The sequence below is a fragment of the Theropithecus gelada genome, chromosome 16, assembly GCF_003255815.1.
Source record: "Theropithecus gelada isolate Dixy chromosome 16, Tgel_1.0, whole genome shotgun sequence".
Classification (NCBI taxonomy): domain Eukaryota; kingdom Metazoa; phylum Chordata; class Mammalia; order Primates; family Cercopithecidae; genus Theropithecus; species Theropithecus gelada.
The window spans coordinates 38,215,771-38,242,461 of record NC_037684.1 but is presented as its reverse complement, the minus strand read 5'-3'; the positions used below and the strand labels follow the sequence as shown (position 1 = coordinate 38,242,461).

The window sequence follows — 26,691 nt, the reverse complement described above, 5'->3', positions numbered from 1 at the left end:
CAGGAGGCTGAGGCAGGAGAATTGCTTGAACCCAGGAGGCAGAGGTTGCAGTGAGCTGAAATTGCACCACTGCACGCCAGCCTGGACAACAGAGCAAGACTCCGTCTCAGAAAAAAAACAGTTCAGGCCGGGTGCTGTGGCTTGCACTTGTAATCCCAGCACTTTGGGAAGCCAAAGCAGGTGAATCTCTTGAGCCTAGCTTGAGACCAGTCTGGGCAACATGGCGAAACCCCATCTCTACAAACAATACAAAAACCGGCTGGGCATAGGGGCACATGCCTGATAGTCCCAGCTGCTGGAGGTGGGGCTGAGATGGGGGGATCGTTTGAGCCCTGGAGGCCAAGGCTGCAGTGAGCCGTGATTGAGCCACTGTACTCCAACCTGGGCAACAGACTTGAGACCCTGACTCAAAAACAACTTATTTATTTTCGTATTACAATAGTCTACAAATTATCCAAAAGTTTGATTTGACTAATGATCAGAAGTTTAACCTGAAAAGTTTGTCCCTTCATTGTAATGAAGGTTAACCATGTTACCCACTATTGATTTGTACTTCACATACCACATGCTTACAATACATGTATATACAATAGGATATATGCAATAGAACAAGAGCCTAGTAACAGGTTAGAGGAGGTAATTACACAGGAAAAGTGTTACTTTACATTCCTATGTTAACATTCGTAGCAAACTAGACAGACCAGATTTTAAATTTTACTTAAAAGGTATCTGCCCTAAATGTGACTTGTCTGCTGCTCATTCAACAAATATTTACCGTGCTCCTACTATGTGCCAGGCTCTGTACTAGCTGATAGCCATATAGCTTTGCATGAACTTCCAAAGTAATGCTAGCCTATGTCTCACTGTAGGCTAAGTTCAAACTTAAGCGTTCAAAACTCAATTTATGTACAGCAAAGCAGTCAGTCATGACGGGAGCACATGAATCAATACCCTACCTCAGCAAGGCCCTGAATCCCAGACTTGGCTATTTGTTTGTGGTCTCACTGTGTTGCCCAGGCTGGAGTGCAGTAGCTATTTCACTGGCACAGTCATGGTGCACTGTAGCCTCAAACTACTGGTCTCCCAAGTAGCTGGGACTACAGGTGGGTACCACCATGCCATGGTGCAGTCTATGGGATGGGCGGGGGAACCTAAGATGTTTCTCCTGCCCACTTAAGTATTCTTAATGCTTTTTTTTTTTTTTTTTTTTTTGGTAAGAGTCTTGCTCTGTTGCCCAGGCTGGAGTGCAGTGGTACAATAGCTCACTGCAACCTCCACCTCCAGGTTCAAGCAATTCTCGTACCTCAGCCTCCCAAGTAGCTGGGATTACAGGGTGTGCACCACCATGCCCAGGTAATTTTTGTATTTTTAGTAGAGATGGGGTTTCACTATGTTGGCCAGGCTGGGCTTTTCATTAACTGTAAATATTGTCTGGTTAGTCCCTTATGATAGATGAGGCATTTAGTTCTAATATGAAGCACCTCACTCTCTAACATCCCCCACAGGACTTTCCAAATGCACGATTGTGATGAACCTTTCCTGGGCTGCTCCAGGCTGACTGGCTTGATGCACACGATCCACAGCACTTGAATCGCACCGTCCTCTGCTTGTTAAGCTAGTCTGGTGAAGTGATCTTTATTTGCTTTTCATTTTTCAAAAATATGTTGTCTCCTATTTTCTGACCTTTGCTGAGCAATCCTATTCTTTCCCTGACCAATTCTCTCATAATTTTTTTTTTTTTTTTTTGGTTATTCCTAGTTACTTTTTAGCTTGGTAAAGAGCACCAGTTCCCACCAATCACCAGAACTAGCAACTTAATCTTCCTAAAATATTTTACATTTTAAAAAAAAGTATAATAAAAGCATTGTTAGGCTTGTGCTAACAGATCTAATGGTATTACATAATCTACCGCTCAGAGTCACACCTGCTATGCTTCTGGATCTTTTCTGGGTGCTATGCTTCTAGATCTTTTCTGTATTGTATTTACATTATATTGCATCATATGTATAATACCCGTTCACACCGTGGTTTTTTCTATAAAACTGCATATTTTGTAGTCTAAAATTTTTTTACTCAATATTTTATGGCTATCTAGATCTACTTTATCCTCTAACACTTTTTAGAACTTATGTTCCAGCTCTTGCATATCTAGCCTTACTGTGGGGAAAAGAGAGATCAACTGTTACTGTGTCTATGTAGAAAGTAGAAGACATGAGACTCCATTTTGTTCTATACTAAGAAAAATTCTTCTGCCTTGAGATGCTGTTAATCTGTAACCCTAGCCCCAACGCTGTGCTTGCAGAGACATGTGCTGTGTTGACTCAAGGTTTAATAGACTTAGGGCTGTGCAAGATGTGCTTTGTTAAAAAAAAAAAAAAAGTGCTTGAAGGCAGTATGCTTGGTAGAAGTCATCACCATTCTCTAATCTCGAGTACCCAGGGACACAATGCACTGCGGAAGGCAGCAGGGACCTCTGCCTAGGAAAGCCAGGTATTGTCCAAGGTTTCTCCGCAGTGATAGCCTAAGATATGGCCTCGTAGGAAGGGAAAGACCTGACCGTCCCCCAGCCTGACACCCGTAAAGGGTCTGTGCTGAGGATTAGTAAAAGGGGAAGGCCTCTGTCTCTTGCTCGTCCCTGGGAATGGAATGTCTCGGTGTAAAACGCGATCGTATGTTCTATTTACTGATAGGAGAAAACTGCCTCATGGCTGGAGGTGAGACATGCTGGCGGCAATACTGCTCCTTAATGCACCGAGATGTTTGTGTAAAGTCAAACATAAATCTGGCCTACGTGCACATTAAGGCACAGCACCTTTCCTTTAACTTATTTATGACAGAGATCTTTGCTCACATTTTCCCGCTGACCCTCTCCCCACCATTACCCTATAGTCCTGCCACATCCCCCTCTCCGAGATGGTAGAGATAGTGATCAATAGTGAGGGAACTCAGGGACCAGTGCCAGCGCACGTCCTCCATATGCTGAGTGCTGCTTTGTCTCTGTGTCTTCTTTCTTTTCCCAGTCTCTCGTCCCACCTGACTAGAAAAGCCCCCAGGTGCGGAGGGGCAGGCCACCCCTTCACCTCATCTTGTGCATTTCCTGTCCTTTCCATTCACCTGTGCTTGCTGAATTGTCACAACCCATCACAGGTGTCCGCATGTCACTTACCATGCTCCAAACACATGCAGTCCATTAAGCCTTTCCCTGCTGGAAGCTCTCGCCTGCCTCGTGGCCCACCCTGACAGTTTCCATTCCAAGAGCTCAGCACTTAGAACCACAGCAGTTGATCAGATGTCTTTTCTCTCTAGGTCAGGTTTCACTGCTTCATGCCTCCTGGCCTCTCATCATGCATACACTCATCCCCACAGCACTCTCTCTGCCACTCCTGGGCTTCCATCCAAGTCCCCATATCCTCAACTGCTCTGAAGCTTCCTCTAGCTTAAGTGTAGCTTTTCTTCTCCATTGAAAACACCATCCCCAAGTGGTTTTTTTTCCTCATATTCCTCCATACCAGAGATGAGGCTGGTACACTCTTGCCCACTTGAAGCCCATCATGCCTTCTTCCCACCTGCAGTCACTAATGCATCTTTGAATGACAGCCTGGATTTCCACCCTTTATCTCTTCTCACTGCTATCTTCTGCCAACCAACAGAAACCATAATGCATTTTATTTTTTTGTTTTGTTTTCCTTTTTTTTTTGAGACGGAGTCTCGCTCTGTCGCCCAGGCTGGAGTGCAGTGGCCGGATCTCAGCTCACTGCAAGCTCCGCCTCCTGGGTCACGCCATTCTCCTGCCTCAGCCTCCTGAGTAGCTGGGACTACAGGCGCCCACCACCTCGCCCGGCTAGTTTTTTGTATTTTTTAGTGGAGACGGGGTTTCACCATGTTAGCCCATGTTGGGATGGTCTTGATCTCCTGACCTCGTGATCCGCCCGTCTCGGCCTCCCCAAGTGCTGGGATTACAAGCTTGAGCTACCGTGCCCGGCCTATTTTTTATTTTTTTGAGAAAGAGTTTCACTTTTGTTGCCCAGGCTGGAGTGCAGTGGTACGATCTCAGCTCACTGCAACTTCCACCTCCTAAGTTCAAGCGATTCTTGTGCCTCAGCCAGGTGCCACCATGCCTAGCTAATTTTTGTACTTTTAGTACAGATGGCGTTTCACCATGCTGGCCAGGCTGGTCTCGAACTCCTGACCTCAAGTGATCCACCTGCCTCAGCCTCCCAAAGTGCTGGGATTACAGGCGTGAGCCACTGCGCCCAACTGCCATAATGCATATTCCCTCATCTTCCAGCCACGTTATGAAAAGTCTACACATACACGGTACTGTCAAGGTTCTCCAAGGCCCACCTCTGATAACCACCCACCTTTCTTCTCTAACGTATGTATTTTTTTGTCGTTAAGTGCTAATTCTTAATTATTTTTATTGACTTAAAGCAACAAACTTCAGGAGCTGGCTGCTCAAACAAGGCTTGTTAATTGCTTTAGCACAAATACGACTAATGAAGATCCCCCCTTTTCAGATGTTAGGTCATAAATTCAAAAGTAATAAGCTTTTAGAAAACAATTTTTATTTTAAAATTCATAAAAAGTACTGGAAATATAGGTAAAGCATGTGAAAATGATTTTTCTGGCTTATCTGTTTACTGGCTCAATTCTAGCTCTGTCCTGGTAAAGGCCTCCAGAACCTTCACCTATGATCAAGTCTGGCCTCACAGGGAGGGACTTTTACTGTACTGAAAGGAAGCCAGCTGAAGCCGAGATCTGAAGCGCTCAGCTTCCAGTTCCCGGAAGAAAACATCATCATCATTCTGTGTTATCATGTCCTGCAGCTGTTGAATTTCCTTCTCCATCTTAGATCTCAGCTCCCTCTTCACCTTATGTAATGTCTGAAAAAAGAAGGCATGTCATCCTGCTGTTCACAGCATTTATCCAGGCCCTCATCTATTGTTCCCTCTTCATCTTCCAGCTAATCAAACTCCTCCAAAATTTTTAATAATCTAGCAGCAGCTCTTACAGAGACCTAACTAAAGTTAAAATCATAGGATAAAAATGTCTTGGGTCATAGATGGAGTGCCTTATTAGTCTTCTCTCCATTCCCTTTACGTTTGTTTTCTACTTCCTAAACTGTAAATAAATGTAAATAAAATGTAAATAAATGTGTCACTTAATGATGGAGATATGTTCCAAGAAATGCAGCAAGTGTTTTGTTATTGTGCAAAATGTCAGTGTACTTACACAAACCCACATGGTACTGTCTACTGCACACCGGGGCTATATGGTATAGCCTATTGCTCCAACCACCAATGTACAAGGTCCCTTGCTGAAGGAAACGTTGCCATGCAGTGCATGACTTTGCTTCTATCTTGTTAATTATTACCTGGGCCTGAGATTTCTCTCTGGCTTTAAGTTCTTGATGTTCCTGTGATATGGCTTCTGCCAGCAATGAAAACTGTTTATAGGAAGAAAAAACCAAATATTATATTTAATGTTTGTAGTCCAAATGTAACATTTCTTAATGTTCATAGACTTAAAATAATTTTAAGGGAAATAGGACAATATACTGTACTATGGTCAAGTATTATTTGATCTTAAATTTCAATCTTGAAAATGGGGTCCTCTAATCTGTAGAGTGCAAACTTTAGTTAACACAAGGAGGTTTATTGTCAACAGACTAAGCAAATTTTCCACAAGGGCAAGTGGTCAGGACTAAGCACAACAGCGTAATCAAGTGCCAGGAGCCCACCTGGTCCTTATAGTAGTTCTCCATGGAGTCCAGTTCATCCTGGTGGCGTCTCCTTTGTTCATCTCGCTTTTCTTTGGCATAGTTTCTTAGGTCTCGTAATCTTTGCTTTTGAATGTTTAAACCTTCTTCAAACAGTTTCTTAAATATCTGTCATTTAATCGTAAAAATAAAGTCACTGAGGAATATAATCATTTTGGCCAACTAGAGGTATATACTGATTATATTTCACTAAGGTTTTTTTTTTTTTTTTTTGAAATACTAGTTTTATTCAGATATTTTGACATACCATAAAAATTTACCTCCTTTTCTTTGAGACAGGTTATCGCTCTTGTCACCCAGGCTGGAGTGTAGTGGTGCAGTCACAGCTCACTGCAGCCTTGACCTCCCAGGCTCAAGCAATTCTCCCACCTTGGCTGCCTGAGTAGCTGGGACTACAGGCATGTGCCACCACACCTGGCTAAATTTTTAATTTTTTGGAGAAATGAGGTCTCACTATGTTGCCCAGGCTGGTCCCAAGCAATCCTTGCACCTTAGCTTCCCAAAGTGCTGGGATTACAGGTGTGAGCCACTGAGCCCAGCCTTACCCTTTTAAAGTAAATAACTCAGTATGCCTTATTATACTTAGTTGTGCAACCATCACCACTACAGAACATTTTTACCACCCCAAAAAGAAACCCTATACTGATTAGTGCTCATTCCCCCGTCCCATCCTTAGCCCCTGACAGTCACCAGTCTACTTTCTATCTCCATGGATTTGCATATTCTGGACACTTCCTAAAAATGGAATCATGTAATTTGTGGCCTTTCATATTTGGTTTCTTTCACTCCGCATGTTTTCAAGGTTCATCTATACTGCAGTATATATGAATTCTTCATTCATTTTTATTGCCAAGTAACATCCTACTGTATGAATAAATGCACACTGTTTATCCATTCATTAACTGATGGGCACTTTGGGTTGTTTCTCCTTTTAGGCTATTACAAGTAAAGCTATGAACATTTGTGTTTTTTGTGTGATTATATAGCTAGGGGTGAAATTGCTGGGTCATAGGGTAGCTCTATATGACCTTTCGGTAACCTTCTGAAGAACTGCTAGATTGTTCTCCAAAGCAGCTGCACCATTTTACATTTTACCATTGTAGTTAACTACAATTACTAAAATATTTTACAGATGAAATTTCTTGCTAGCCTGGGATCTCAAAAGGTTAATCATTTCAGCCTGATAAGGATGACATAGCAAATACCTTGTGGAAAACCTCTCACAGTACAGCTGTTTTGACACTATCCCTGATTTTATGTGGAATACAAGGTCATGTTATCACACCTTAAATTCCTGTCTCTCACAACATGTTCCCAAAACCTCTAAGGTAGTTATACTGGAGACATACCTATTATGTGTAAGAAGCGGGGAGGAAGTAAGACTTCACATTAAGATGAGAGACACAGAGACTGAGAATGGACGGGAATGCACAATGGAGTAAGAAAATGAAGTGCGGCCAAGCAGAACTCAGGGCCAGCACTATAGGACTTCGATTTAGATTTTAGATTCAAATTTGGACAAGACTCACGAACAAAGAAGGTGGTCCTGAAAGGTAACAAAGTTCACCTTCTTAACAGGGCTGGACAGAAAAGCCAGACTTACCATTTCTTCCCGGGTCCTCATTCTCATCATTTTTGCATGCAACTGAACTCTATAATCATCATAATATTTTCGAGCACGAACGATTTGCTGTCGATTTTCTTTTATCTTTGATTGGGTCAACCTTTGCCTACGAATGCAGTCCTTGAAGTCTTGCTAAGAAAGGGAAAGGGGAGGGAAGAGAAGAGTAAGGACAAGAGGAATGCAGACTCCAGCGTTCTCATCTGCCCCACTCCCCATCACGATGTCTTCAGGCAGTATGCCAGGTGTGGGGGGCCAGTGGCCCCAGAAGCCCTTCAGCCTTTGGCAGCTTCATCACCTCAATCTGAAGAGCAGCTCCAACAACCCCCTGCCGCAGCAGAGGGCAGCAGTGATCCTGGGCACTCCTACGGAACTGAGGGCTCACTTCCCATGCCACCAGGAGGCTGCTAACAAGGCTGGCCCATATGCCAGCTCACAAGGAGTAGGAAAATGGCACATCCAGACTTTCAAGCAGAGCCTGGGCTGCCAGGAGTATTTAATTAGGCAAAAACTAAGGAAATTAGACAATATCTGACAAAGGAGTGAAGATGAAATGGGGTCACCTACAGACTCTTACGTAGGTGTTTCAGATATTAGTGTTTCCCCCCCCCCATAGGAAAGTACCATCTGCAGTTCCTGAGATCTTTCTGGAACTGTTTAGTATTATAGTTCTCATGGCTTATCTCTACTCCACACTCAGGCAAAGATTTTCAAATCTCTTCCTTTGGCAGATTGTTTCTGACCTCCATCCTCTCCCTTCATAATTCTCTAAGTACAATTTCTCATCAAAATTGTAACGGAGGCTGATAAATCCCGGAGCTCTCTACTTGGGACCTGAGGATGGGAGACGGCAAACAGCACTAAGTTCAGCCACTTGGCACCTAGACGGATCCATGGAGGTCCACAGACAGAACTGGATTAAAATCTCAGCTGTGTCCCTTGCTTATCAGTGAGACCCAGGGCAAGTTACTTAATATCTCAAAGCTTCAGGGTTTTCATTTCATAGAAAACATCTCTAATATATTACTATAAAGACTAACTGCAACTGTGTACATAAAGTACCTAGCTCTTCCCCTGCCCATTCTGGGTTTGTTTTATTGTTGTTGAGACAGGGTCTCACTTTAGCATGCAGGCTGGAGTGCAGTGGCAAGATCACAGCTCACTGCAGCCTTGCCCTCCCACGCTTCCCACTTCTGCCTCCCAAGTAGCTGGGATCACAGGCAAATGCCACCATGCCAGGCTCATTTTTTCCATACCCATATATATATTTTTTAAGACAGGGTCCCACTATGTTGCTGAGGCTGGTCTCAAGTGATCCTCTCACCTCAGCCTCCCAAAGTGCTGGGATTACAGGCATGGGCTATCAATTTTGGTTAAAGACCTAAGCAACACTTCCACATGCAGGTGTTAGAGGTGAAGGGTCTGTGGGACTGTTGCCCAGCTAGCGCACATAAAGGGAATGAATATAACAAATTCAAAATTATAATATCCAACTTGCTCTTGACATACCAGTCTCTTGTTATGTTCATACTCTTTCCTGACAAGGGTAGTAAGGAGGTCATGCCTTCTTAGGGCTTCTTCTATCTTGAAGGGGGACACGAAATCAAGTAGGTTAATAATGCTGTTCACTCAATTCTCAAGGATAAGCTCTTCTCTCATTTAAATTTCTATGCTTAAGACTGACAGTAACTTACTTCATCTTGCAGTTTCTTCTTTGATCGATTTTCTCTACATGCCTCTTTCTTAAGCTGTTCAACCTGTGCAATTTGCTGTTTCCACATTTTGCTTAGTGTTGGGCCAGAAACATAGAGAAATGGAAACTGCTCCAGCATAAGGGGCAGGAGACTGTGTTCACTTACTTTCACTGCAAGGTAAAAGAAGATGTTCTTAATCTGAGACTTGTGGACAAGAACTGTCATCCAACATCCCTGGTAGATCAAAGCTTATGTAAGTGATGTGGTTTTGATTCTGTAAAGAACAATTCTAAATGTACTTATAATAATTTGCATTCCTCCTCTGATTGGAGTAAGCCAACTACTGATAAGGATAAAAATATGTTCTGACTGATGCCATGCTGGTCCTGGGAAGTCCATCCTAATTGCTCAGCTGCTTCAGTGCCTGCGGGTAGATTCTCTACGTATGGTAAAATAGAAGACTCCTCAACCCTCCTGGTAGGCAAGTGCTTAGAAGAAAAGTTTCTGGTCTAAAGGATATAGTAGGAGGGCCAGCAATCTTTGGGGTATAACAGGAAGCCTGGCATTTCTCATGGCTTTGTTTCCTTGTAACAAGACTCTACACTCATTGGCACTGTCAACATACAGGAGGTGGACAGGTCATCTGCTTGCCTTGGAGCATCCTCTTCATTCTACCAACTTCCCAGAAACAGACAAAAAGGCATCCAAAGTGAGTAAGCACAGGAGTGAGGCTAATGGTGGCGCAGCAGGTGGCAGTCCTGGCATTCCTTGCGTGCCAATATATAGGCCTCCCTAAGGTACTTCCTTATTGAAGAGTTTTAGCCCTCTACAGAAAACCAGCCACATGGCAGTGGAAAAAAAAAAAAAAAAAACTTTCTTCAGCTAACTGGTGGATGTTAGCTTTCAGTGCTGTGTCCCTGGAATGCTGCACTCGCTTTCAAAGGCTGCCAGTTTTCCATAAAGTACAATTCTGTGGTTCTTACTTGGAACTGCTTTGTTTGGCTTTGGGAGGCCACCTCTTGGACTTTGAGTTGTGGTTTTTCTAGAGTAAATCTTCCAGGGCTGACTACATTCTGGAGTTTCTTTAAGAACAGCTTCTCCTCTGTATATTTTTTCCTTAGAAGCAGATACAAAACAATAAAAATAAAAGGTCTAATAGTTCTTTCATGCATCATCTTAAATATTACATATTGACAAAAATAGCTAACTACTTCCCACCTTACTTCAAATTTGTAAAATCTGGTTAATAATTCACTCACTCTAAACTAAAGGCATCTTTTGGCCTCTGGCATCCCTTGGAATTTGAAAAAGCACTGAATCTTTTTCAAGTTTCAGTCACCATAGTCCCACACCCTAAATACAACCACTATTAATCTTTTTTTTTTTTAACCTATTAATGTTTCGATGTACTCCTCTTTTTCCATGTAGATTTAAAAAAATTCTCAAGCAACTATGCAGTATGCTTAGTTGTAACCATACTGAACTTTATATCCTGTTTTGTTCACTAATATTTTAGCATAAGCATTTTCCCCATGATTTCATTTCGTTTCTGTAACCATTCTTTTGAAAGGCAATGAAAACTTCAGTTTTGGGTTTCTTACAACCAGGTCTAGAGCAACTAGGATGTTCTGTCTTCTCTTACTCTTCTTTAATTTTGTCAGCCTAGACTAGTTTTTAAGACCCTGAACTGCTAAGTCAAATACCCTTATAAAAACTGATGGTAAGTTTTAAGTAGGGGAAAAAAACGCTAGTTCTCTTTGGTACCACGTCTTGTCATATTTTAGCAACCTGAATGCCTTATTAAGAAGTAAAAGTCCTGTATCATGACATGAAATCCTGCCCTTTCCTAAAGAGCTCATGATTAAGGCCCTGTTGGCCCCTTCTTCTTTTAAAAAGATCATCTTTGTACTTTACTTCCCCCTCATCTGATCAAATGGCATTTATTACAATGTAGACTTTTACCCACTGTTTCCTCCTCCTTCTCATGTATTCTTAGAGGTCCAATATTCTCTTGAACTTTATGTCTTCTTAGTTCCCTTTCAAATGCTTCAGTAAATGCCTATAGGGGAAAAGGTCATATGATAGTACAGTTGTTAAAAACATACATAACGGGCAGCACCATGGCTTAGTTGGGTAAAGCACCCGTCTAGTAAACAGGAGATCCAGGGTTTGAATCCCAGCGGTGCCTCAACTGAGCATCCAAGCTTAGTCGCATGCAGTGAGGCTGAGCCAGGTGGATCACCTGAGGTCGGGAGTTCAAGACCAGCCTGACCAACATGGAGAAACCCCATCTCTACTAAAAATACAAAATTAGCTGGGCGTGGTGGTGCATGCCTGTAATCTCAGCTACTCAGGAAGCTGAGGCAGGAGAATCGCTTGTACCCGGGAAGCAGAGGTTGAGGTAAGCCGAGATCACGCCACTGCACTCCAGCCTGGGCAACAAGAGTGAAACTCAGCCTTGAGGGAAAAAAAAAAAAAAAAAATCCTGCCACCGCGCCCAGCTAACTTTTTTTTTTGTATTTTTAGTAGAGACGGTGTTTCACCGTGATCTCAATCTCCTGACCTTGTGATCTGCCCACCTCGGCCTCCCAAAGGGTTGGGATTACAGGCATGAGCCACCGCGCCCAGCCGCTCATTCACTTTTTAAAAAATTCCTTTCAGACTCTATCACAAAATGTATGGGTTTTTTTGTTTTGTTTTTTGAGGCAGAGTCTCACTCTTGCCTAGGCGGGAGTCAGTGGCACAAACTCGGCTCACTGCAACTTCTACTTCCCGAGTTCAAGTGATTCTCCTGCCTCAGCCTCCCGAGTAGCTGGGACTACAGGCGTGCACTGCCATGCCCAGCTAATTTTTGTGTTTTTAGTAGAGATGGGGTTTCACCATGTTGGCCGGGCTGGTCTCAAACTCCCGACCTCAGGTGATCCACCTGTCTCAGCCTCCCAATGTGCTGGGCCACTGCACCCGGCTCACAAATCTACATTACTTTAACATATATAATTGGGACATAAAATGAAATTTTACATCACGCATTTTTTCTGTTCTCAAGTTTTTGCAATTATTTTGATACTCTCCTGAGTGGAAGTTACATGCTGAGTTACAAATGAGTGTGAGACGTCTGAATTAGTTTTAGTTTTTCACCATCATAAATCCTACTGCATTATAAAACCTACTACTGTAAACAACTTAAGCGTTCTAAATCCATGCTACATTTCAAAATCCACATTCCACAGGGGAAAGTCTTCCTAGGTAATCATACCAGTCTCGTTGTTGTTGAATCCCAACCACCTCCTCTCATTCCTGTCTTGGGTACTTGATCTCATCTTCTCTGTAACTCAAGTGGCCTGTCACTTTAATCCACCTCAAATTCCCCTCATCTCTGAAGCTCACTCACTCTGAAAATAACAACTCACGCTGATCTCCTCTTTCTTAATCTACTGGAACACCAGGTTATTTTTCTTAAGTTTCATGAGTATAATTTTATGCTAATGGGGACATAAGCTATGCCACGTAGCTCTCTATCATCCATTCCGCTCAAGAATATTAAATGCATTTTAAGCCTTAAATCAACAGCATGTTCATGGTAGCATCTGGCTGAGGGGAAATGGTATTGGCTGCTGCTTAATGGTAGTCAAGAGATGGGGAAGCACCTGTGCTCGGAATTGGTGGGTATCTGTTTCTCTTGGTTTGCGCTGCCTTTTTCTCTCCATGTGGAACTGTTTGCATTTGTTAGCTGGAGATGGAGAGAGCGAATGGGATCTGTAGGGTGGCTTTCTATGCATGGAAAGTCCTGCAACAGAGAAAAGACACATAACATTAGTTCCTGATAGCCAGAATGTTATGCTGGAAACCAAAGTTGGTTTTTACTAAATCCAGAGAGACTGATGAGTGAAATGTGCTAAAGGGACTGTCTTCTGTAACTAACTTGTATTGGTATGGTAACACCAAGTAACAGACAAATGCATACGAATGTGTACTGTCTCAAACACTTAGCTTCTACATTCAACTTTGGATATTCAACATGTGGAATGCCTCCTATGCACAAAGGACTATGGAGAGTGCTCTTGGTGATGGTGAGATGGGAAAAGAGAAAAGGTAAATTATCTGAGCTGCGCATCTGCTATCCTTTTACCTGTCTGGGTCCTGAGGAGGTGGGATGTAAGCATACATATCTATCTTATTATATATGCTTACAGGCAAAGTTAACATGTTAAGCATTGTCTAAGCGGTCCCAATTTTTCCCTACTTAGCAATCTAGCCCTCCTAATTGCACACTGCCAAAGAGATCTAACAAACCATTTCTTTCTACAAACCTTTTTATCCCATTGTCTATAGGTGTGTCTGGGCATCTGCTAGTTGTGAAGAGGGTGACTCCAGTGGGAAAAGCACTTCAAGAGAGCCTTAAGACCAAGGAAGCTAGTTTTGGTACCTTTATAAATAAATTTTCCCTGAGCTTGTTCTTTTTTTCACATGCTTTTAATTCAAATCTTTCACATTTCAAATTCTAAGATGTATTTTTAAAAACTGACTTGCATAATCTATTTTGAATGATAGCTGCTCATGATGCATGATGTATTCTTCTCCAGAAACTGAAGACGCACCTGAAATAATATTTTAATTTATAACCTGTTTTCACAACAGGATACCATGTGTATGTACATAATAAGGGAAAGGAAGAGGTTCCTGGATGAGGGTGCCTAGAAATTGGCTGAGTCCTTTTAAAGGGAAGAGAGATTAAACAATCAAGAGAAGGAAAGAGCATTCTTGAAGGAGTAAAAAACAACTGAAAAAGTTAAGGAAGTTGGGTCAGAAAAAGGCTATTTCTAAAGAAACAATGGATGACCAAAGTAGATAAAACTAAATATAAAATATGCAGGATTTTAGTTGGTGGAAGACAGGATAATTGGATTTGAACAATGGCATATCAAACAGTAGGAAGTGTCTGCAAAGACGTGGCAAACCAGAAACTGCTGGTATGAGTGTAAAGCAGTGCAATCACTTTGGTGGGCAAGCTGGCAGTGGTGAAGAAATGTAGGCCTTACGATCCAGCAATCCTACTAGATGGAGATATCACAGAAACTCTTGCACATATTCTAGGCTGTTCATTGCAGATTTTTTATAGTAATGAAAACTGGAAACAATCAACATGTCCAGCAATAGGGGAAATGTATAGTGCTATACATATATATACACACACACACACCCACACAAAAGTGACAACACTGTAAGAACTCACAAAAGTGACACACTGTAAGAACTCAGTTACACTGCAGTTAAAATGAATGAGCTGGATCTATAAGTATCAACAGCAACAGATTTCTAAGACAATGTCAGAAAAAAATGCAAGTTGCAGAATAATATATACAGTATGTAAATTTCTAAACGACATAAAACAATAGTATGTTTAGACAAGTAATGTAAGAGCTGTTAAAGTATAAAAACAAGGATCAGAAGAAAAGATGCCAACTTTAAGATAGTGGTTGCACTGAGGGTGGGGAAAAGAGATCTGTGGGGAGAGCAGAGGGGGTTTCTACTGTTTTATTTCTTAAACACAAAGGGGCTAAAGCAAATATAACTGTTAACACCTGCTACTTTTAGCCGGGGAAGATCCAGGTGTTTGATATTACTTCTGATCCTTTTATATATTTCCCAACTATTTAAAATTAGAATCTAAGTTATTAAGAACAGATGGAACTGCCTAAGTAGTTCACATGGCTGTCCCCCTTTCTCAGTCTCTCTGGGGTACCTGGCCTTGTCTCCTTTGGCCCATACTCCACGATGCCATCACTGTGCTGAGACAGTGTCTCCTCAGTTCCATCCTCTACCTCTTCATTTCCAGTATCTTCTTCTTTATGGTCAGTCTTTTCTTTAATCCGATCACCCAGGGCACTTTTTAACATCTATTGAGAAAACTTTTTTCAACATCTTTCACTGACTTCACCAGAATGTAAATTCGCAGGAGTAGGCAGACCTTTAAAAAAGCTTCCTTTGACAGTCACTAATAACAAGTTTTCAGACGCTTATGCATGTTTAATTATTTACTTTTGAGACAGGATCCCGTTCTGTCACCCAGGCTGGAGTGCAGTGGTGCTAGCTGGGCTCACTGCAACCTCCGCCTGCTGGGTTCAAGTGATCCCCCATCTCAGCCACTTGAGTAGCTGGGATTACAGGCATATGCCACCAAGCCCAGCTAATTTTTTACTTTTTGTAGAGATAGGGTTTCACCATGTTGCCCGGGCTGGTCTCAAACTCCTGGGCTTAAGCGATCCGCCTGCCTCAGCCTCTCAAAGTGCTGGAATTACAGGTGTGAGCCACCACACCTGGCATACATGTTTAGTTTTAAAAAGGTGTAGATCAGTGCTATGGATCACCAAGTTTCAATAAACTTTTGACTAAGTCACATAGGGATTTAAAACATTCATTCAATGATACCTTAAAACTGTAATATTGTATTTTGTGAGAATCAGTGATCCATCCAATTTCATACCATATCTGTCTTTTGCAGCAAAGGGGAACTATATAGATATATCTAAAGAAAAATGGCTTAACACAATCATTTATGTTAAATGATTTAGTTTTCATCAAAATTCAGTAAAATTTGGATAAATCTGCACCAAATTTAGTTAGATCATGAAAGGCTGAGAGATCACTTCCTGTTCCGTCTGCTTGATTTACAGAACATTTTCACAGTAACTATTAATAAGACACAACTGTATTTCTAATACCTCATTTTCAACTGAGAGATTATTTAAATGTTCACTTAAGCCATGGGAATCTCAATATAGATGAAAAAACAAGACTTGCCCAATCTAGTTCAGAGAGCCGCTGAGAGAGTTTCTCTGACACATCATGTAATTCTTGTTCTGTTAATCTCTTTCTTGGCCTCTGGGGAAAAGGTGAATTGCAGGATGAGGCTGTAGCTCTGTTTTCATTTCTGTAATTAAGTGACCATCTGACAGTTAAAATAGCTAGGTGTCTATTATTTAGTTTAAAATAACTGTAATACATACTTTAACAAATATTTCATTCTGGTCTTCACAGCTAAATTTGGAGATTATGCCCCTGCATTTTCAAATTTCTTTGCAAACAGACTGTAAACACTTAAGTCTGCAGTAATGTTACCTTTTTCCTTTGGGAGGCTTCCTTGTCCTAGGCCCTTGGACCTGAGCTGGGTACACTTCCTCTTTGCTGTCTTTCGGCAACTTGGAAGTTAAGAAAACTCTGTCATCTAGATCCTATTAAAAACAGAAAAAAAGTTGATTTGAAAAAGCTACAAATAAGAAACATGAACTTTCTGGGGGTGAGGAAGGGAGGAACTGTGGCACAAAGCTACGTGCCTTCAACCTCCGTTTTGAAGTGCATTTGTCAAAAGACCCTATTGACACTCAATGCACCAAAGAACTGGAGCAATGTCTAGAAATCTGGGCTCAGAGAAAAAGTGTGGCTCAGGATGCCATTCAAATAAAGAGACAGGCCAGGTGTTCTCTAAATAAGAAATTTCAGGGATTACCACTATGCCTGGGCAACAAAAAAATTACCACTAGTACAGAGTATTCAAGTGGTTATCTTTTGTATTGACGTCAATAAAGGCTGTCCAAAATTGAAACAGTTAAAACAAAGACAATACCTCCCAAAATATGAATATAAACCCTTAACATTTTAAATTTCTTTTTTTTTTTTTTTTTTTTTTTTGAGTTTTGTTCTGTTGCCTAGGCTGGAGTGCAAAGGCTCGATCTGCCTCCCAGGTTCAAGTGATTCTCCTGCCTCAGCCTCCCTAGTAGCTGGGATTACAGGCATGTGCCACAACACCCGGCTAATTTTTTTTTTACTTTTAGTAAAGACAGTGTTTCGCATATTGGCCAGGCTGGTCTCGAACTCCCGACCTCAGGTGATCCACCTGCCTCAGCCTTCCAAAGTGCTGGAATTACATGCATGAGCTACCGTGTCCAGCTAAATTTATTTCTTAGTCTTAGAGATCATCTTTTAGAAGATACTTCTTGTGATGAAGAAACATTTATTTAATGTTTTTTTGGTTTGTTTGTTTTTGAGATGAAGTCTCACTCTGTCACCCAGGCTGGAGTGCAGTGGTGCGATCTCGGCTCGCTGCAACCTCCACCTCCTGGGTTCAAGCGATTCTCCTGCCTCAGCCTCCACAGTAGCTGGCATTACAGGCGCCGGCCACTGTACTTGGCTAATTTTTGTATTTTCAGTAGAGATAGGGTTTCACCATCTTGGCCAGGCTGGTCTTGAACTCCTGACCTCGTGATCCACCCACCTCAGCCTCCCAAAGTGCTGGGATTACAGGCGTGAGCCACTGCACCTGGCCACTTATTTAATGTTTAATGATATCTTTAATTTCACTTCATTATCTTTTTCTATTAGAGTAAAATTAAATACCTTTTAGTAGGCTGGGTATGGTGGTTCATGCCTATAATCTCAGCACTCTGGGAGGCACAGGCAGGCGGATGAGGCCAGGAGTTTGAGACCAGCCTGGCCAACATGGCAAAACCCTGTCTCTACTAAAAAAAAGAAAAAAAAAAAAAAATCAGCCAGGTGTGGTGGCATGTGCACCTGTAGTCCCAGCTACTTGGGAGGCTGAGGCAGGAGAATTGCTTGAACCTGGGAAGTAGAGGTTGCAGTGGGTGCAGATTACACCACTACACTCCAGCCTGGGCGACAGAGCGACACTCTGTCTCAAAAAAAAATAAAACAAACAACATAATCTTATTTTTATGAAACTTTTAAAATAAAGTATTTCTAGCTTAATTATTTCAAAATAAATACTCCTATTTAACTGCCACCCCGGTCAAGAAACAGAATATTACCAGCTCAGAACCATCTCCAAAACTCCCACTATGATTCTCCGAAAAGTAAACATTATCTTATGACTCCATTTTAACCCATCTTTTTATCCACTCTACTTTTTAGATGCATAGAATGTTGAGAATGTGGTCACCTAATGTTAATAATGCTTATTTCATCTCTGCACTTTTAATGCATTGCTTCAATGTTTAAATAATGAGAACGTATCACTGTTTATATATCTACCTTGTATATATACCTGCCTGTTGTTTTATTTTACTTTTTTCTTTTTGAGACAGCGTCTTGCTCTGCTGCCCAGGCTAGAATGCAGTGGTGTGGTCACAGCTCACTGCAGTTCCTGGGCTCAAGGAATTCCTGCCTCAGCCTACCAAGTAGCTAAGATCACAGGCATGCACCACCACTCCAGGCTAATTTTCTATTTTTAGTAGAGACAAGGTCTCACCATGTTTCCCAGGATGGTCTCAAACTCTGGTGCTCATGTGAGCCTCCCAAAGTGCTGGGATTACGAGTGTGAGCTACCGAACCCAGTCCTGTTCTTTTTAAAAAGATAGGGACAGGATGACTAAATAAAAAGGGTTTTCTTTCTTTCTTTCTTTGAGATGAAGTCTCACTCTGTCACCCTGGCTGGAGTGCAGTGGCACGATCTCAGCTCACTGCAATTGAAGCAAATAAGCCAGTATGGTATGAACAGTGGTTCATGCTGGATAATGGGAATATGCATGGATGGTTATTTTCTTTTCCACTCTGTGTTTTCTAAATTTGAAATTATTAAATTATGGACACAATATGGACTCTGAAGCCAGAATGCCCAAGTTCAAATCCTGACTCTGTAACTGCTGTGTAACCTTACCCTGTCTATATCAGCTTCCCCACAATAAATATCGTAGCTACTCCAGAGTTGTTATGGGCAGTAAATTATTCAACACCCCTAAAGTATCCAGAACTGCGCCTGCCACAAAATAAACATTCACTGTGTGTTGGCTCTTATTATTTCCCTTTATATACATTCATCTTTCTCCTATCTTCCTAGAACAAGAATGTGCAGGTGTATACAGAGGCAAATTTTAAGGAGTACAATGCTTTGACTAGTGCAATATGCTTGACAATTCTAGCAGAGACTTCTTTAAATATAGGGGCTTCCCTGACAAAGAATAAAGACTTCACCAATACACACACACACACACACACGGGCTTCTAATCAATTACCAACACAGAGACACACATACACGTGTACTTCTAGCCAACTGAAAGTAAGCTTTTCCACTTACCCCAGAAAATTCCATATGCTCTTGAGTAGAATTTACAGCTGGGGGGCAGTGACTTGAATGCAAGTATTCTTTTCCTATGGGGCAGGGTGCTCGAGGCTCTGAAGGGTGGTAGGGTGGATGTAAAGGAATAGCTGCTCGGATAGGCTCCCCTAGCTTCCTCGCATTTGGAATCCTACTCACAGAAAGGGTTTCTGCTAGTAAGACAAATTAAAGTGGATATTACGATGCAATTCTAAGAAATAAACCATTTTATATAAATACATACATACGTATATAAACATGTTCAAACACATTAGAAATATTTTTTAAACTTAAGACAAAGAACATAAAAAAATAATTAAACCAGAGACGTAGCCTCAGCACACAGGGATCTAACTAAATTAGAATGTAATTTTCTTTTGTAATTGCTTTAGTTTTAAAAGAAGTAGAGAGGAGGTCTCACTATGTTGTCCAGGCTAGTCTCGAACTCCTGGGCTCAAGTGATCCTCCTGCCTCAGACTCCCAAAGTGCTGGTATTACAAGTGTGAGCTACCATGCCTGACCCCGGATGTAATTTTAATGTTATTATCATAAAACTGTTTCCTGAAAGTTACTTTAAAATAATAATAAACTGGAAGCAACTTAAGTGGCTTGAAGAATGTTATGTTATGTGAATTATGGTTCCTTCACATGTTACAAAACTCGTTAGGCAATAATATTTTTATGTATTACTACCACATGAAAATCCTGGAGATGATAATAAGAAACAAGAATGATTTTTCCAGGCCAGGTGCGGTAGCTCACGCTTGTAATCCCAGCACTTTGGGAGGCTGAGGCAGGCAGAACACAGGGTCAAGAGTTCGAGACCAGTCTGGCCAACATGGCGAAACCCTGTCTCTACTAAAAATACAAAAATTAGCCGGGCGTGGTGGCAAGCGCCTATAATCCCAGCTACTCGGGAGGCTGAGACAGGGGAATCCCTTGAACCCAGGAGGCGGATGTTGCAGTGAGCCGAGATCGTACCACTGCACTCCAGCCTGGGCAAGAGAGTTAGACTCTGTCTCAAAACAACAACAAAAAAAAGAATGTTTTTCCAGTTACTATACTTTGTTATTTACCAATAATATGAAGACCACCAATAGATGTACTAATGTATCAGAGACTCTGTCTCATTTAAAAAAAAAAAAGAAAAGGTGAGTGTCGAGAATTTAGATAATAAAATAGTGGATGCAAAAATATGCAACCAAAGACCATCTTAAGCAGAATTCAGAGATCATAATAAATAGCAAACATTTACAAGTAAGATCATGTAAGACCAAAAAGGATCTCACATGCAGCAATAAAAGTAAAAAGGTCAATAGCAACAACAACTGCCCCAAGAATGATCATCAGCAGTAAAGAACTAACATCCATTACAACTCACTGTCTTCAACAAAGGATGTCCTATTTTTGGACAAAACACTAGGAGAGTACAACACATCTTCACGTGATTTAAAACTTGGTGAGGCTGAGGTTTTTTTAGACAGCATTTCATTAGGACATTGAGCACCTAGGAAATAAAATATTAAAGGTAAAATGTTTAACTATCAAAATAGTTTACTGAACATTATACTAAAAGCCAAGAGTTTTGTATTCAGGAAATAGAAATATTAAATAATGCTGAAAGAAGTAATGTTGGTCCAATTGCTCAAAATACCAATTGTTATTATTTTTTTCAGACCAGAGTTTCCCTCTTGTCGCCAGGCTGGAGTGCAATGGCACCATCTCGGCGCACTGCAACCTCCGCCTTCCAGGTTCAAGCAATTCTCCTGCCTCAGCCTCCGGAGTAGCTGGGACTACAGGCACCTGCTACCATGCTTGCCTATTTTTTTGTATTGTTAGTAGTGATAGGGTTTCACTATGTTGGCCAGGCTGGTCTCGAACTCCTGACCTCAGGTGATCCGCCCGCCTCAGCCTCCCAAAGTACTGGGATTACAGGCATGAGCCACTGTGACCGGCCATAATATCAATTATTTTTAATTGCTATCAGAAAGATGCCCTTTTGTAGTCCAGAAACATTTATGCAATTTAAAAGCAAAGTTTTATATAATGTTTTATTATTTTGCTTTACAAAAATAGGTGCCAGGGTTATGGAAATGCTGGCTGTTTTATGGGCACGTCTTGGTATGAACAGATACCAGTTAGGGTCTTAGCTAGTACCACAAACAATGACTCATGGTCCAGGCCAGGCGCAGTGGCTCACACCTGTAATCTCAGTACTTTGGGAGGCCAAGGCAGGCAGATCACTTGAGGTTAGAAGTTCAAGACCAGCCTAGCCAACAAGGCGAAACCCCATCTCTACTAAAAATTCAAAAATCAGTCAGGCATGTGGCACATACTTGTAATCCCAGCTGCTTGGGAGGCTGAGGCAGAGGTTGCAGTGGGCCGAGACTGCACCACTGCACTCCACCCTGGGTGACAGAGCAAGACTCGGTGTCAAAAAAAAGACTATGGTCCATATATTGAAGCCTAAATTAGATGCCTGTGAATGTATATGATAGCCATCACTTTAAATCTAAATATGAAAGAAAGCTGCCATAAGTCCTTTTATCACATCAAACCCAAACACCTTGGCCAGGCATCTCTCTCAGTCTTTTTTCCTTTGCCTTAACTGCATTATTCTTAAACACAATTCCCCTCTCTACTTATGTTAAAATAAGTAATTCATTTTATAGTAACATCTTTTTTACACAGCACTTGACATCACAGAACCTGCTTCTGCAATCACCATCCCTTCCACTCCCAGTCAATCCATCTGATTCTCTTCCTTCAAGAAGCATTCTTGCAATATCCACGCTTGACTCTGGTCCTTCTGTTACTGTGCCTATCCCAATGGCAAGCATAGCTTTTTGGTCTACTGGAGGGTGAGTTTGCCAGGAACCAAAAGGAAGGGAGAATATTCCAAGACTTATGGTCCATATACTGGTTTAGTAATTTATGAAGCCAAGGTGGGCAGGATGGAGTAGGATGATTGGAGGAGGGAAAGGTTGGAGGCTCAAAATTGGGGCTTGAAAGATATCCAGGTCTACTGTGTGCAAGCAATAGGCTATTGGAAACCTTGCCTGAAGCCTAGAAAAAAAACTGCCACTGCGTGTACGAACTTCTTGGTTGAAACAATGAAAAAAGTGAATCAACCACCAGTTCAGGAAACTACAATTAAGGAATACCCTGAAAGCGTGACCAGACTATAAGATGTATCCATAATTCTCTTCCTAGGCTATCAGGAACCACAAATTGCCTGATAACCTTGCATACACTTACTTGCCTCGGACTTATCTGCCCATATGCCTGTGACTTCAGATAAGTGTTCATATTTAATAGGTAGTGGGATATTTGGAATTTCAAATCCCATGCTCAGTTAGGGCTCTCTCTATTCTTCTCAATTTTAAACACTCCTACATACCATTTACATTTTTATAGTTGTATGCTGAATAATAACTGATACTCAAGGTTTAACTACTCACCATTACTTCTTAGAGAAAAGGTGTGCGCTGTGTCTCCAAGTCTAATGATTTCACCAGTGGATTCTGCTTCATCTCCATCCCAAGAGGGGCCCAACGTCTCAGAAGACAAGGAGCACCTGAAAAAGTTCCCTCCTTCACTCAGGGCCCAGTCTGACCAGAGGGCCCTTCCCCTGAGGACCTGGACAGCTGCTGGGTGCAGAAAAAGGAAAAGACTCTCCCTTTTGCTGCTTAGCATGTCTTGCTGCTTATGTTTTGTTTTGACTGATACATGAATGATGGAAATAGCTGTATATAAAGTGTCAATGATTAAATGTATAGGAGAACAGCAAATACTGGTGACTCTAGGGTGCGGGAGTGAAGGGGTTGGGATGCTAATTTTGCATTAAATATGCTTCAATTGTTTCACTTTTGCGCTTATTTTATTATTTTAAAAATTTTATGGAAAGTTCATCAGGCCGGGTGTGGTGGCTCACACCTGTAATCCCAGCACTTTGGGAGGCAGGCATAGGTGGATCGCCTGAGGTCAGGAGTTCACGACCAGCCTGGCCAACATAGTGAAACCCCACCTCTACTAAAAATACAAAAAATTAGCTGGACGTGGCGGTAGGCGCCAGTAATCCCAGCTACTCTGGAGACTGAGGCAGGAAATTGCTTGAACCTGGGAGGCAGAGGTTGCAGTGAGCCAAGACTGCACCACTGCACTCCAGCCTGGGCAACTAGAGCGAAACTCTGTCTCAAAAAAAAAGAAAAGAAAAGATGTTCATCTTATGATGGTCTCCTTTGAGACATGTTTTTTACAATGTACGAGACCTAAAAAAGAAGGCATTGCCTGTGCTCTTCGAACCATGACAAACTCTATTTAAAAAAAAAAAAATGAGAATCAGTTATTTAAAAGAAAGACATAGCATTATGTTCAACCTCTAATTAACAAGAAGTGCAATCAAACCTGTCATGACAATATATTTTTGTCTATGAAATAAGCACAAGCTTAAAACTGTGAAAATGATCAATGATATTGGCTCATGAGGGTCCTGTAACCCAGCATTTCTATACTGTTGGTAAATGTACAGTCATGGCCTTTTTGGAAAACAATCTGGCAACTTGTTATTAGCCTTAAAACATCTATACTGTTTTACTCTGAATCTAGCCTCAAAATATAAGGAGAAAAAAGGAATAAACATTAAGTATCACGTTTTTGATAATATTTTTAAAAACCCTGTACTTCAGAAGAATGGTTTAGTAATTTATGACGTATCCACACGAATGATGTTATACAGTGATTAAAAATTATTATACAGAATTTAGACTGGGCGCGATGGCTCATGCCTGTAATCCCAGCACTTTGGGAGGCTGAGACAGGCGGATCACGAGGTCAGGAGATCGAGACCATCCTGGCTAACATGGTGAAACCCCGTCTCTACTAAAAATACAAAAAAACTAGCCGGGCGTAGTGGCAGATGCCTGTAGTCCCAGCTACTCGCGAGGCTGAGGCAGAAGAATGGCATGAATCCGGGAGGCAGAGCTTGCAGTGAGCCGAGATCACGCCACTGCACTCCAGCCTGGGCGACTGAGCAAGACTCTCTCAAAAAAAAAAAAAAAAAAAAAAAGAATTTAACAACTTGAGGCCAGGCGCAGCGGCTCATGCCTGTAATCCCACTTTGGGAGACTGAGGCGGGCGCATCACTTGAGGTTAGGCGTTCAAGACCGGCCTTGCCAACATGGTGAAACCTCGTCTTTACTAAAGATACAAACATTAGCCAGCTGTGGCAGCATGTGCCTGTAGTCCCAGCTACTCAGGAGGCTGAGGCACAAGAATCACTTGAAACCGGGAGGCAGAGGTTGCAGTGAGCTGAGATCGCGCCACAGCACACTCCAGCCTGTGTGACACAGCAAGACTCTGTCTCAAAAAAAAAAAAAAAAAAAGAACTTAACAATTTGAGAACACTTAATGTGAAGTTTAAAAATGCAGGAAACGAGCCTGGTGAGGTGGGTCATGCCTATAATCCCAGCACTTTGGGAGGCTGCAGCAGGAGGATTGCTTGAGGCCAGGAATTCAAGACCAGCCTGGTCAACATAGCAAGACGCCATTTCTGTTTAAAAAAAAAAAATGAGAAAAATTAGCCAGGTGTGGTGGTGCACACCTGTGGTCCCAGCTACTTGGGCTTAAGCCCAGGAGTTCACGGCTACAGTGAACTCTGACCACGCCACTGTACTCCACCCTGGGTGTCAGAGCAAGACTCTGTCTCTTTATTAAAAAAGCAGGGGTGAGGGGCAGGCAACAAAATTATATAGACATATGACTAAATCCAAAAAAGAAAAAAACATAGTAAAAAGGACTAAAAAATTTAACAAAATGTCAACAGCAGTTATTTAGTTCGGAATAGATTTTTTTTTCCTGCTTTTTCTATTTTGCAAGTTTTTTGCAAAGATGATGACCTACTTTGACGATTAAGAGAAAAACAGGGCCCGGGCGCAGTGGCTCACGCCTGTAATCCCAACACCTTGGGAGGCCAAAGCAGGTGGATCACCTGAGGTCAGGAGTTCAAGACCAGCCTGACCAACATGGTGAAACCCCAACTCTACTAAAAACATAAAAATTAGCCAGGCATAGTGGCGCATGCCTGTAGTCCCAGCTACTCAGGAGGCTAAGGCAGGAGAATCGCTTGAACCTGGGAAGCAGAGTTTACAGTGAATCGAGATCATGCCACTGCACTCCAGCCTGGGAGACAGAATGAGACTCCGTCTCAAAAAAAAAAAAAAAAAAATTTAAAAATGAGTAAGTAGTTAATACTGAGATTTAGGTATTATATATAACTCAAGGTTCTTAAAACTCCCTCAGGAAGGTTTAAAATATGAGAAGCTAGTAGAAGTTTCACATTAGCTTTTTTTCGTGCCATCTTGGTATATTATGTGCAATTTTAATTCTTAGTCCAAAAAGTGTAATTTGTATTCATTAAATTCAGAGACACTGAGTGCTACCTCCCAAAAGAAACTCTTTTCCATGATGATTTAGATTCTTTAGTACTTTCTGGCTCTTCCAAACGTTCTCCTCGATCGGATTCTTTAAAATATTGTTGAGTTTCACCTGTTCAGAATAGATAAAAACAATACCAAAAAACCCCTAAGTGAATACTACTTTTTCTATGTAAGAGGCAGGGAGAGGTAAGGACAGTGAGGCACCCCTAATTTGCCATGGTAAATAGGGTTCTTGTGAAAGTACAATCAGAAAGAACCAAATCTTCGCCTATAATGAGCATGTATTATTCGAGTAACAAAGAAACAAGAATGTTGCTTCAAAAATAGGGCATAGAGCTGTATGAACAATGTTTTATTTCTTAAGTTGGTAGCACGTCCATTTAATATTCTTATACCTCTCCATCTGTAAGGTATGCCTGAGGTATATCAAGATAACACAAAACATGATTGCGTCAACGTAATGCAAGCTCCAAGATAATCATGCCTTAGGCTGAGTCAGGCTGCATCAGGGCTTGGATGAAATTTTTCTTAAGACAATCAGTCCTTTTTTCCATCCCACCATACTTGAAGAATACATACTTTCACCAGTGGCTATAACTCACTAGGGAAATGATTTCAAAATATAGGTAGGTGAAACCTCCCATGATTCAGATTTACCCCTTTGGATATTTTCATGTCCATGTCTAGAGATTCACTATTCAAACACCCACCTTTTTTTTCTATTTCCATATTCACCAAGCAACATTTCAATAACATCAATTAACATTTATTATGCATTTACTCTGAGCTAGGCTGTGTGCTCAACTGTTTACACATATCTACATACTTAACTTTCACAACTACTATGAAAGAATTTCAGCTGAGAAAACAGGCTTAGAGAGCTGCCGTCATATAGTGAGAAGCAGAACCCAGCACTGAACCCACGGTCTTCCTTTCAACCCCTCCTTCTTCAGTGGTAAATGATAATGCTAGCTCAGGTCCCAGGTAGAAGCTGCCCTGCACAGCTGATACGATTAGTGATAATAAAGATTTGTTCCCCATTACTGTTAAC

The 26,691-nt window shown here is 41.6% G+C and overlaps 1 protein-coding gene across 1 annotated transcript in view; it reads right to left on the bottom strand.

The window, feature by feature from the left end:
* Positions 1-4,543: 4,543 nt before the first annotated feature.
* CEP95 (centrosomal protein 95) overlaps positions 4,544-26,691 on the bottom strand; it is a 30,214-nt gene continuing 8,066 nt past the window's right edge. The window contains exons 5-20 of the mRNA XM_025362667.1: positions 25,644-25,749; positions 22,665-22,780; positions 20,585-20,710; positions 19,183-19,376; positions 16,214-16,326; positions 15,896-16,025; positions 14,838-14,991; positions 12,742-12,881; positions 11,061-11,153; positions 10,078-10,210; positions 9,095-9,264; positions 8,910-8,984; positions 7,383-7,535; positions 5,741-5,887; positions 5,375-5,446; positions 4,544-4,883 (exon numbers count right to left, since the gene is read on the bottom strand). Of these exons, the coding sequence (XP_025218452.1) occupies positions 4,707-4,883; positions 5,375-5,446; positions 5,741-5,887; positions 7,383-7,535; positions 8,910-8,984; positions 9,095-9,264; positions 10,078-10,210; positions 11,061-11,153; positions 12,742-12,881; positions 14,838-14,991; positions 15,896-16,025; positions 16,214-16,326; positions 19,183-19,376; positions 20,585-20,710; positions 22,665-22,780; positions 25,644-25,749 (2,099 nt within the window). The 3' untranslated portion in view covers positions 4,544-4,706. The remainder of the gene's footprint in view (positions 4,884-5,374; positions 5,447-5,740; positions 5,888-7,382; positions 7,536-8,909; positions 8,985-9,094; positions 9,265-10,077; positions 10,211-11,060; positions 11,154-12,741; positions 12,882-14,837; positions 14,992-15,895; positions 16,026-16,213; positions 16,327-19,182; positions 19,377-20,584; positions 20,711-22,664; positions 22,781-25,643; positions 25,750-26,691) is intronic.